This window comes from Sander lucioperca, chromosome 23, assembly GCF_008315115.2.
Source record: "Sander lucioperca isolate FBNREF2018 chromosome 23, SLUC_FBN_1.2, whole genome shotgun sequence".
In the NCBI taxonomy this organism is placed as follows: Eukaryota; Metazoa; Chordata; class Actinopteri; order Perciformes; family Percidae; genus Sander; species Sander lucioperca.
The window spans coordinates 9,022,026-9,035,355 of record NC_050195.1 but is presented as its reverse complement, the minus strand read 5'-3'; the positions used below and the strand labels follow the sequence as shown (position 1 = coordinate 9,035,355).

The window sequence follows — 13,330 nt, the reverse complement described above, 5'->3', positions numbered from 1 at the left end:
AGAAACTGGAATTGTTTCCCTTTTTTATTACATAGATAATACCATTGGGAATTTTAATGATATATTGATTTCCAAACTTGAAATGTCCCTGCTTTTCATTTTAGAAATCTGGTCACCCCAAAGTATATTTACTGTCACCGGGTGTGTGACTGAAATATTGACTTTGTTGGTGTTCTTCCCTCCACAGTTTACTCCTTCAGGCTTTGCTCATTGTGGTAACCTACTGTAAGAGGTGTGACAATAGCTTCAAAACAGTTCCTGTTTACCTGACACTTTCATCACGTAAGTGATTGAGCGGGTGCGTTCACACACCTGCCATCCTCCAAGCTGCTGGATAGGTGGAGCTTCCTCAAGCAAACACCTGCATGAATGCGTACCTGAATGCTCTGGCAGAGCCGCTCCTGCTGCAAAGTAGGCTTGTGTTCTTATTTCCAAGCTACGTTGAGTTTGTGGCGATGGCTTGCTGCAGCTGAGTGATGGGCTGTGGGAATAGTAAGGTGCTGCCTGAGGCATCCAAGAAAGGCTATGTAAGTGTGGTGCAATCGCTTGTGGCCTTTAGGAAAGCACACGGTGATGATGATGACGATGAGCCAAAGAAGCATGCAGAGAAGCAAAGAGGTCTGTGGTTTTCCACCAGCGTTAAGAATCCTCAACCAGCATCAAACAGCCAGGTACTCAGAGACGGACGACACCAGGACAGAGTTGCAAAGTATAAGGACAAGTTTGATCCACGTGTGACAGCAAGGTAAGGGAATACATGAAAATCTACTTTTTGGCACCCCCATTTTTCAAGTAATCCTTGAACCCAGTAATACTATATCACATCTCATTATTGTAGTTAAACTGTCTGTAAAATATATTTTGTGCCAACATCACTTATGTTAAAATATGACTTTTAATACTAAAAACCAAAAAACTAAAAAACAGTTTTTTTTAATCATACTTGACAAGTGGCCTGCTTTTGTGTTCATTTCAACTAACTTACATGAATAAATTCTGAATAACTGAGCAGCACTAGAAACAATTAAAATTAACTCAACCATGTGACCAGACAGTTTTGAACATGTATTAAAAAATAGAACATTTGCAGCACGACACAAGGTGACTTATTCAGAGCATTCACAGTGCTCTGTCACCACCATTCTCATTTTCTCAGCCTGCCCCCACCAACCTTCATGCCCTACAATTTAGCAGTAACAGCAGACATTTGTTTGAAAGTCCTAGGCTATTAATACCTGAAGACTGGCTTCCTGTACTTGTCAGATGGGAGCGTGGAAACAATTAAACCAAGGAAACGTAATACATTATGTATTTAAGGGCATGTCTCCGTCTATGTACTTCTGATGAGTCACAGATTATATATTGCCTTGTCGGTGATCTAAATCATTCTATATACATATATGAATTTGCCTGGTCGACTAGCCGCAGTATGCTATACAAAATGCAGATATCTTCCTATACATCACAGCTGCAGCTGCAGTGAGAGACATTGACTGCTATGCAACAGTGCATCATGAGATAGTTAAGCTGTAGTCAGTCATCTTTCCCCTCCTGCCCTGTCAGATACGACATCAAGGCTCTGATCGGTCGAGGAAGCTTCAGCCGTGTTGTGCGCGTGGAGCACAGGGCGACTTGCCAGCCCTTTGCCATTAAAATGATGGAGGTAGAGGCCCCAGAGGGCCGCGAGGTGTGCGCCTCGGAGCTGGCAGTGCTGCAGAGGGTGAGCCACTCTAATGTGATTCAGCTGATCGAGGTGTTCCAGTTCCCCCAGCGGGTTTACATGGTGCTGGAGCTGGCCACAGGTGGCGAGCTGTTGGACCGTGTCGTCTGCAGGGGCCACTTCACAGAGAGGGACGCTACCCAGGCCCTTCGAATGGTACTGGCTGGGGTGGGATACCTGCACAACCTGGGTATCACCCACAGAGACTTGAAGCCTGAGAATCTACTGTACTACCACCCCGGGGCTGACTCCAGGCTGCTTGTGACCGACTTTGGGCTGGCCACTTTTGGCGGCACAGGGTCTGAGGTCTCAGGGTCTGACAGAATGGGAGATCAAAGAGCAGAAAGGACTTGGTCCCTCAAAACCACTTGTGGAACCCCTGAGTACATGGCCCCTGAGGTGTTGCTGAGGAAACCCTATTCCTGTGCAGTGGACATGTGGGCCCTGGGGGTGATCGCCTACATTGTGCTGAGTGGATCCATGCCGTTTGAGGACGACAGTCGCACGCGGCTCTACAGATCCATTGTGAGAGGAAAATACAGCTTCCATGGAGATGTGAGTTTACTGGGCATGTCATTGCACTTTGGAGTTTTGCTATGTACAGTACGTATTTCTTCATAGAAAATGGAAGTTCTGTTGGCATATTGGATGATGCTGCACCCCCATGATATAATAACATTTAAAATGCCAAAAGTGTCCCCTAAAAGTAGCAAGGCAGAAACTAAGGGTGCGGAGGTTGTGCTGGTGGATGGGAGTGTAGCGCTGTATGGGCTGTAGCAGGTCCAGCTCAATGGACAGACAGAACCAATGAACCATAGTATTTTAATTCATGTTTTACCTGTTACACAAACTACATACATTTTCTTTAAGAGACAGCTCTTCATTTTATTGTTTGTTTTGTCTGATCTGATCTTGTTGCATTTTAGCAAAAGAGGCTTTCAGTCTTTTGAAATGCATGTTAACGTTTTGAATCCTTGCACTTCCTTAACCTTAGCACTGTGCTTACAAAGCGTGAAAATAAGCAGCTACTACATACTGTTCAAGTAGTTTTTTTCAGAGATATTCTGTCATAGAAAAGGTGGAAGTTGTCATTCTCCTACTGCTTACAGATTCCTTCACATAATGTAGACTTGACCTCTGCTTCTAGTGATGATATTGACAGTCTTGCACAAAATTCCCACAGCTGTGCTGTCATGCAGTCCAAATTAGTAAGTATTAGCAGTAAAAACTTTTTTTGTTTTGTGGATGCAAACCAAGTTCCTGAACACAGTTTAACTAGAAACGCTGTAGTTCTTTGGCCAGTTGTAATTATTTGGCCAGCTGATGTTGAATCTGCATCCAGTTTATCTCTGCCTAAAGAAAATCATCCATCTGTCATTTCCATTGTGACATTTAGTCTTTTCCCCACAATACAATCTGGTTGTTTATTAAAATGATCATACCCTAGCAACACATCCGTTCACATATGGCTGTTACAAATACTCGCTGCACAAGAATAATTCACATTTTAATCATTATGCTTTTAGAACTGCCAGCAATAGCTACATTATTTCATCTTTGCCTGGTATGAGAAGAATATTTTTAATTCAGCGTGTAGCAGTGCAGGCCGTTTTCATCCCTTCCTCTGCAACCTTGTAAAGCACAAGAAAGAATATGCGAAAGTTTGTTGAGGTGTCTCAAGCTTCGGCTTGGTTTTGCCCTTTGAGGATGCTTCGAAATGGGGAAAAGGCGGCCCTGCATGTTATTTTTTCCCCCCTTTCCTCTGTCATACAACTGAAGTGGGTATTTTTAACAGCCTTTTATGTCGAGCTCAGTGGTGAGTTCGAGCTTGTTCTTTCACGCTGATTACACCCAAGGCTGGATTATTCACTAGGCTTTAAGCGTGGCCCGATTCTCAGGGATGCAGTCTGACATTTTAGTCTGGCATACAAGAGGCTCCCTTACATAGGCCCTGGACTATTATCCCTGTGTTTACCGCTGCACTGGCCACCAACTGAACAATAGTGCAAAATCCATCTAGAGTTTATGCAAAGGCTTATTTCACGTTTTACATGGTGGCTTTCCACACAGCTCATATGTAGGACACACTGGTGGAGAAACATCCTTGGTAATAAAGCTGAAAACCAAGTGTTATAGGACTTCACGTATAGCATCTTACATCCCACTGAGATGCAGTAAAGATATCAACCTATAAATTTATATGATGACAATATGAAGACATCATACATGGCTGAGTATCGGTCCGTGGCTTGATGGAACAGCCATCAATCACGTTTCCATGTTGACAAGACATTTATTCCCTGTCATGTGCAAGTATCCTCCCTCTCTGATAGACTGGCATCACAGTTACACACACACACACACACACACACACACACACACACACACACACACACATACACACACTGTGATAATAATGCTGTAATGTGGGATGAAGGTTCACAAGTATCCGCAAAATATGGACCTCTGCAATCACAAGGGTTCTTCATTTTGTTCAGAAGGGCGCTTATCATCGGGACAAGAACAGTTTCAACACCCTGAGCAATTCCCATCACATATTAAACTTGACTTTGAAGAGTTTCATTTGAAAGGAGCTGTCCACCAATGGAACAAAGTGACACAGGCCCGCGTTATGCCATTCATTGTAGTAGTAGTCTTGTTGACTTAGGACTTGTCAGTGTAATTAGACGTCAATACAATGGGGCTTTTTCACAGCAGACATGTTGGCTTGTCATACTAAGAAAAGCACAGGTGTTACTGATAATTTAACCAATGGCTCTGTTTTACTCAAGTCTCCCAGTGAGTGACAATGCAGCTAAATGGAATTCAGACATCATTCATTTGATTACTTATACCCGTGCTTTTCCAACTGTGACATTTCAAAATGGCGTCCTTGAAAAAGTTCTACAGACCAGATTAAAGCTGATCACATGATCACATGAGAAATGGAAGTCAGAGTGCAAACGGGCGCCTGGGTAGCTAATCTGGTAGTGCGCACGCCCATATATAGAGGTTATATATATCAAGAAACGAACACTGAAGTAGGGCAGGATCACAGGCTGCTGGGGCCTATCCAGGTTTGCATAAGGTGAGCGGCAGGTTGCACCATGGACAGGTTGAAATCACACATTCACAATATGGAGTTTATCTGGATCTATCTAATTACCTAGATAACTCATAAGTAAAACACAAATCAGGAACACAAAATGTAAAAAGAGTTTTATTCAGCTAAGTTATTATAACTTACTAAATCTGCTTCTTGGAATAGACCTCTGAACTGTGTCTTCTGGATATGAAAAAAAAACAAAAAACAGCTTGACTCAAACCCAGGACCTTTTAGCCCTAAGATAACAGTGCACACCAAGGAGCTATACATGATAGCAGCTTTAGTAAATTGAATAGGAAAGGGGAAACTATTTGGTAAATAAAGATGCATATTAAAACCCAAATACTCCTTGTCATTTTCTTTTGAAAAAAAGACAAAAAACTGCATTGTGAAATACCTTAACAATTCTACTATTTAATTTGGTCACCTATCGATCTACAAATATGTCTAGTTGTTGACATGAGAGAGTTTTTCATTGAAAGCCTAAATATCTCACTCTAACCAGGTCAACAAATTGCTATATAACCATATGTAAGACTCTCTAGGTCAATAGGTTGCATGGATATTTAATAAATTTGTTATTCATCAGTATCTAACTGCAGAATATTGTCAGTGTAAAAAAGGGATCAATTTCAGGTATTATTTTTCCAGATGGACTTGTAAAGATTTTGAAAGTTATCTTTCCTGCTATGCAAGTTAATACTCAAGGGCTGCAATTACAAACATTCTTCCAACAGTATCGGTAACCTTGTGTGTTTATTGAAGCAGAAAAGGGAGAAGCAGTAAATGTGTGGAGGTAAGACTCCCTAAGAAATGCAAACAACCCCAAGCACATGACCACGAACCAGGTCCCTCTGTCTCCCCAGCATCCCCCAGCCCTTCCCCACTGCACTCGCAACACAGAAATACACACCGTGCATACCTTCCCCCCACTGGTGCAACAGCCCCTGGCCGGAAGACCTGTAACGCAGACTCACACTGATGTGTTTACTCAACAGCGGGAGGGTGGGGTAGTCAGGGAGTCGAGGATAGATGTCAGGGTGGAGGAGATTGGAGAAAAGAGAAAGGAGAGGACAGAGGACGAGCAGGGCAGAGGAAGAGCGGGTGTAGCCTCTTCACACCTTATCACTCAATCCGCTCGCCGCGCACAGGACGGAATGTTTCCCCTCGCACAGAATCAGGGCATCTCATCTCATGTGTGTAAGTGGATTTATGTGTGTGCATGTGTGTGTGTGTGTGTGTGTGTGTGTGTGTGTATGTATGTGTGGGCTTGTTTAACTATATTCGTGGGGTCCAAAAACCGGGAGTCCAGTATACTTGTGGGGTCCCGACAGCTTTGTGGGGCCAAAATGCTGGACCCCACAACTTTAAAGGGCTGTTTGGGGGTTAATACTTGGTTGTAGGATTAGGGATAGAATTAGGTTAGGGTTAGGGTTAAGGTTAGGCATTTAGTTGTGATGGTTAAGGTTAGGGTAAGGGGCTAGGGAATGCATTATGTCAATGACTGGTCCCCACAAAGATAGTGCCACAAACCTGTGTTTGTGTGTGTGTGTGTGTGTGTGTGTGTGTGTGTGTGTGTGTGTGTGTGTGTGTGTGTGTGTGTGTGTGTGTGTGTGTGTGTGTGGCCACATGCATGTGTGCTCATTTCACAGCAGCCTTTAGTATGTAAAGCACAAATTGGTTGGCCAGACAGCAGCCTGTAACCTCCTCTGCATTCTGCTGCTGTGTTATTGAAGACTTCCCTGGCCCAACCCAAACATCTGCATTTTTCAGCAGCAGGCCAACCTGGGTAACGGTTAGCCCAGTCTGCCCCCTAGTGAGCACCATGTGAACAAATCCAGCCACCACTTGGCCACAGTGTATTATACATGACAGCCCAATCTCTCTTACATCCTGGTATTGATATTTTGATTTTGGTTTAGCTGCGACTTTCACCGGAATTAGCAACAGGCCACCTTTCCCCATTTGGACTCATTAGGATGAGACATATTTAAATTTGGCTTTGTGTCTCAGGAAATGCTGCCAGGTGACTCAGACCTGAGTAAATTGCGAGGGGGAGACTCTCATGTGGAGTAGTTCATTACTCAAAAGTGCATTATCCTCGTGATCACATTAGCGTAATACAACCTTCTAGCGTTTTCTTCATTTGTTGCAATTACGGCTTTGTCAGGTAAAGATGTAGCACGCCGCAAACTCAGTCGGCTTCTCATTCAGTTTAACAAGATGTTGCCAAGCCCTGTAGGTTTCTCCACTGCTTATGCCCCTCTCTCCCTCGGCTAGCTCGCTGATCAACAGTGATGTATAACACGGGCTCTCGCCCCCTCCTCTGAACACAATAAAGCCTTGGTGTGTTTTGACGTGAAAAATGTCTGAAATAAGGGAGAGAGATGAACTTCCTGCAGGTGGCTTTGTTCCAGGAAAACAACACATCTCTTCTTCTTTAAGGTGAGGCACGTTGATAGCAGGAGGGAGGCAAACGTGTGCTGCCCCCTTTAAAGCTTTCTTTCTGCATCATTCCCACATAGCAAAGGCTTCTAAGTCTTTTCTACGTAGCCGGCATGCACTTAACTGACGTGTCCCTGTCATTTCAGATCAAAAACAAAAGGCACCTGCTAGCCACGGCTGCCATCAAATGTGTGTTTCATGGTGCAGTAATAAGGAGCTTCACAGAATCACCAACAGCACTGGATAAGGAGGAAAGTCAGACTTGTTAGTCGTGGGAGCTCAATCAAACACTGTCTCTCCTTCCCAGAGAAACCAAGTGTCACTCTGCCTGCCGCTCAGGTGTGAAATAACAACACAATGAGAAGAAAGTTTGAGTGAGAGGCATTTTTATGGCGGGCGGCTCTGCACCCTGCGCTGTGCTCGCACACACACTCCTCTCCAGTCAGTGCACTGTGAGAATAAACGAGTCCCTGCTTCTTTGAATTCCTCTCACCGGCAACAGTCTCGCAATTGTCAATTTCATGCTTGATTAATTGTCATTACTTGGCAAGAGACAAAAAAGGGGAGAGAAATGCATTTCGGGATTAAAATGGAGAGCGAGACCTCCCTAAAGAGTGAGATTTAGTCGGTGCGAGGTTGAACGAAGAATGAGAGAATTTTGCACACACGGATCTTACTGTATTTAGCTTTTATGCGCCTCAGCCAGTCACAGTGGGGAATATTGCAGCGAATTGGTGGGTGACTGGAAATATTTGTGCGTGTTAAAGACAAGTGATTAAGAAAGCAGTCTCTAAATGATCATTATCTGACTTCATTCGAACAATCCCGACTAAACATCATGTAGAAAAAGAGCGTTCATGCTTTTTGACACTGATAAAGATTATTGTGCTGTGCCCCAATCTCCATAACCGGTGTTCATCTGTCATCTTTTTAATCTGATGCCACATCAATCTTATTCAATGTCTGTATCAGTGATATGTTATTCAAAATACGATGGAAGCACAAAGTTCATAAATTTCCTGAGGCAGGCCTCCACAATGTTGTCTCCATGACAAAAAAACATGAATAAATTAATGATTCTGAATTATGATAATGACACTGATGCCTTCTCTCCTACTGGAAAGATGGCCTGGCAGATTTCAAAGCATTCTTGAATGCCAGCTTGGGTTATGACAAGGGGAATGATTTGCTATTTGAATTAACAAAGAGCAGAGGATCCCAGTGAGGCTCATCTGTGGTGTCTTTATTGAGAAGCTAATGCAGGCTTAGAATAAACATGTGCCCAAATCCCACACATACGGCGGGGCTGTCCTATGTCCCAGGCTTCATATTCTTTCAGCCAAGACTGCCGCTTCCCTTTGCCCAGTGACATTTAGCTTTCCTTTGAGTTTAGTTCTGCTTGTTAGGCCTGCAGAGCACAGGGATCATAGTTTTATTTCTTTATTAGAACAAAATCTTTCATCCCGCTCCCGTCGAGACACCCAGCCGGCGCTTTTTAGAGGGCTGCAGGTTCCACAGTGTCTGTATAGGCTGATTTCCTCTGGGGTGAGTGGTTTTACATTCACATTGACAGCAATCACTCTGCACTGCTTCTTCTATTCCACAGCCTTGGCCCTCAGTGTCTAACCTAGCCAAGGACTTCATCCAGTGCCTGCTGCCGTCAGACCCGGCCGCCCGCTTGACCGCCGACCAAGCCATTTGTCACCCCTGGGTGGTCACCATGGCAGCCAGCTCCTCCATGAGGAACCTCCATCGATCTATTTCTCAGAACCTCAGGCAGAGGGCCTCACGCAGCTCCTCCCGGTGCCCGAGCAGCACCGTGAGCTCAGGCGGTTTCCGGTCCGGGAAGGCTAATATCGTTGGAGGGAAACCAAGAGCGGCAGCAGGGCAGAGCATCTGGACTGACTCTGCCTCAGAGAGCCATACAACATCTAGCCAGAGGCTTCCAGGAGCATCATCACCATCCAAATAAAGCACCAGGTTCATGAGAAGGCTAATGGATAGGAACCAGCTGCCCCAGCTTAGTGTGTAAACAAGGAGCCAAAGTGTCTGGGACAGGTGTTGTGACAAAAACAAAAGTTTCCTGCCTCATCTGGACTTTAGTCAGGCTTCTCTACTAGACTAGTAAACCAGGTTCCCCTGAAGGCGGGGTTCCATCCTCCATTAATTTCTTGTGGTCAGGTTAACCTGTTTGTGAATATCTTTCCGTTTTGAAGTCCAGGATTAAAGTGAGACAGAGCTGTCCACCTCCACAAGGTCTCTAGCCCCTGGTTATTCACACAGCTCAGACTAATGGGCCCACGGTCTCATCTAGATCATTATGAGTCACCACATTACCTGTCTGTGAGGAGGCTCAGTGCAAAACATGAGAAATTCATCTTTTGAGAAATGAAGAGCTAATCTTAGCGAGGGTGATGTAAAGGTAGAAGAAATCTTGTTTCTTCTGCTCTATTTAGCTTTTTTTATTTTTAAATAGACTCTGAACTCCCCTCTACCAAACTGCCAAACAGCAGGATGATTTATCTTTCAGTTTTTTTACATTTTGAGGCAGAACAAAGGTAATACGCTGTATTCTTTTTTTTTTATGTCACTCCTCCTACATAGCAGCAGCACCCACAGGCCTGTGTAACCACTGAGAGCACAATCCAGATATTTGGGTGACAGGCCTCTGTCAAGTTAAAATGAAGCGCCGGGTTTAAAAAACTCTTCACTCACCTCCAAACATTATGTAAGCTGTAAACAACAGCATTTTCAAAATAACTGCCTTTTTCCCAGTAAGAAGTTTTTAATTAAAATGGTAACACTAGTATGAAACAGTATAGTGCACCAAACTGTGAGTAGGATGCAAAACATAATTACCAATTTAGTTTAATCAGGTTTAGCAACATCACGCATTTGTGGATTTTTTCCCCTGTTTTAGGTTTTAAAGGTCCTATGACATGCTGCTTTTTGGATGCTTTTATATAGGTCTTAGTGGTCCCCTAATACTGTATCTGAAGTCTCAGAATTACAGCCACTAGAGCCAGTCCCACAATGAGCTTTCCTTAGTATGTGCCATTTCTGTGTCTGCAGCTATTGAGGAGGAGAGAGGGGGGGGGCAAGGTGGAGGGTGGGGGTGTGGCCTTGACCAACTGCCACTTTGCTTGTTTGCAAGCCATGATGTCTCTCTCTTTCTCATGGGCGGGCCTAGTTTTTTTTAGAGCTTTCATGCACATTTTCCCTGTCGTAAATGCAGTGTCTGACGCAGTAGCGGAGTGGCAATCGGGAGAGTCTGGACTTTTCCCTGTGGGCCGGTAGTGTTTCGAGTCCGCGAGGGCCGGTCTGATAATAGTTATACATTGCAAAGTTCTTAGCAACACCATCAGGCGGCCTGAATTGTATTTCAATACAAACACAGGCTAATCAGAAAACACTAACGAAGCGCAGGTCACAACCATGTCTAGGATTTTCAGACCCCTATATTTCTGAAAATCCTAGACATGGTTGTGACCTGCACTTCGATCAGTGAGCAGCCCCTCCCCAAATGGCATAGCCCTGGTCGGCCTATGACGTAAAGCCATCGAACACCTCTTTTTTTCCTCGTCACGTTTGGAAGTCTATCGGTAACGTTAACAGACAGCCAAAGAGTTACAATCAACGAAAAACTGGCCATTGAATTTCATGAACACAAGTTGAAGTACCTTAAGGAGGAACATGAAATGAAAATGAAGATCCTCCAAGTAGAACTGGAAATGAAGATGAAGGAGAGAGAGATGCAACTGTCTCAAATATGACAACAATGAATATGGAATAAAAAATTGTTTATTAAATCATTTTTGATGTTTTGGGTGTTTCTTTAATATACCAGACAATTACTTTTAAAATACAGTCATTCGCTCATTACATGTGAAAATGTATCAGATCCCAGCAGAAGTGTGACAAGGCAATGTCAAAAGTGACACAATGCAAAAGCATCTCTGTAAGCAAGTCCTTCTGTGTGGTCTGTTGTAAATGGTGGTATATCTAGATTGTCATCCTCCTGTATCGGGGGATCCGGGCATCCATGCTGTTTCAGGTAGTTGTGAAGAACGGCTGTTGCAATGATAACGGTGCAGCATCTTCTTGGTTGGAATCTAAGTGTTTTCCGAAGGCACTGAAAGCGACTCTTCCAAACCCCAAACATGCGTTCTACTAGTCCCCTAGTGCGCATATGAGCCTGGTTGTAGCGCCTTTGCTCAGTAGTTGTTGGGTGCAAGTATGGTGTAAACAGAATTCTTCTGAGCATACCCACTGTCACCAAGCAATATTCCCTTGTGATCTCCTCTTTCAAACTGAGAACACAGAGATGAGTTAAGGAAGATCCGGGAATCATGAGTTGCACCTTTCCAACGCGCAACAATGTTTGAAAACTGTAACTGGGGAGTGCATACACCTTGGGCATTTATAGAAAACCAGTTCTTGCGGTTCCTGTATTCCTCAGCATCTGGAGAAGAGGGACGTTTTATGGGAATATGGCTTCCATCTATGCAGCCTATGACTCCTGGGAAGTTCCCATATTCATAGAATTGTACCTTGTAGTTTGCCTGGGTCGCAGCATCAGGGAAGTTTATGTAATGTCTTCTCAATTCACAAATAGCCATGCATACTCTGGAATGACTTTACATACTGTAGGTTCACTGACACCACATAAGTCCCCAGTTTCTCTGTGAAAGGTGCCACATGCCAAAAATCGTAAAGTTATGAGCACCTGCAGACAAACTGCTACAGGCCGTCCTCTTTGGGTAACAGATGAAAGCCTTGGTTCCAAAAGTGAAATGAGATCCACAACATTTACTTTATGCATTCGAAAACGATCTCGAAAACTAATGTCATCAAAGCATTGCAATGGGTCATTTCTGTCAGCAAGAACTTGCCTAGCTGGTGGTATTCGTTGTTCTTCATTGACATACTCCAAGTAATCCATGTGTCTTCTTTAACAAACAACTTGTAATCTGAAGTTAAACCTGCCTCCTGGGTGGTTTAATTTAAGCCTCAATTTAGTCCTGAAGTATCTCTGATCTTCCTTCAGGAAATCAGCTTAGTTTATCCAGGACTAGGCCAAGTCTAGGACTATTTTACAACATGACCAAGAAAGCAGATTTCTGTTAGTCTGCGTTAAAAGGCCTTTTCAGTCTAGGACTAGCCTTAATCTCTGTCTGGGAAACCGCCCCTGAATGTCCACATAGCCCTGGGAACTGCTTCCTCTGTGGGATCTCACTGCAATAGATGCAAATAAACCTGCCTTTAGCTGTGGATCAGGTTTCATATTACATATAATTGAATCATCTATTGTGCAGCTGAAAGTCTGAAGGGGGAACTCCCCAAGCTCCTGCATAGGTATGATGGATTTTGAGGGGGAAAAAATGTGTCTCCAAACTAATTTAGCTTGTGTGCAGTTGGGTTAATATCTTTCCTTATAGGCTTTAGTCTCATGAAGTGGTCAGCAAGCCCGAAAAATTGAGAAAGCAGGGCGTAGCAAAGATTATAGCAGATAGCTGTTGCTCTCTAACACCAGCCCTGTGCTACACGAGGACAAGTATGACAGAAAGTGTCTCTTTCTTTTCTTCAGCTTCTCTCAGCAGAAAACCAAGGACGTATTTGCCTTATCTTTGGCCTTACTTGAAGAGATTATTTGCTGCTCAGGACCCTGAAACATAAGCTGGCAGATCCACTTGTGGCTGCTTTGAGAAAAAAAAGGGGGATAACAGAGGGAGGGAGTGGTGGTGGAGTCCCCAGGCTCATGTCCTGAACAGGGTGTATAGATGAACCATCTGGTCCCTCCCCCAGAGGGAAGACAGTTCCTCTTCCCTTTATGTTTGTCTCCACACAGTTAAATCCTTCAAGGTAAGTGTCCCTTATTTCTATTGTATAAACCAAACACCCAGTAGATCAAATATTGGGGTCTTTAGTGAGCTGCTCAGTGTAGGGATTATTTTCCTTAAACAGCAATTACAACTGCACTCCACCTTAATGATTTGAGAGAAAAGAATGGTTCACATTCAAAGTCAGTAAATTGCTTTCCTTCTTCTTCTCTTTTCCGG

General features: G+C 43.8%; 1 protein-coding gene across 1 annotated transcript; it reads left to right on the top strand.

Moving 5' to 3' along the window:
- The first annotated feature begins 476 nt into the window (after nucleotides 1-476).
- On the top strand, nucleotides 477-9,243 carry LOC116040005 (serine/threonine-protein kinase H1-like). Its single transcript, XM_031285213.1, has 3 exons — nucleotides 477-745; nucleotides 1,564-2,275; nucleotides 8,878-9,243. Exons 1-3 carry the CDS (start codon nucleotides 477-479, stop codon nucleotides 9,241-9,243), a joined length of 1,347 nt encoding a protein of 448 aa, XP_031141073.1.
- Nucleotides 9,244-13,330: the final 4,087 nt, after the last annotated feature.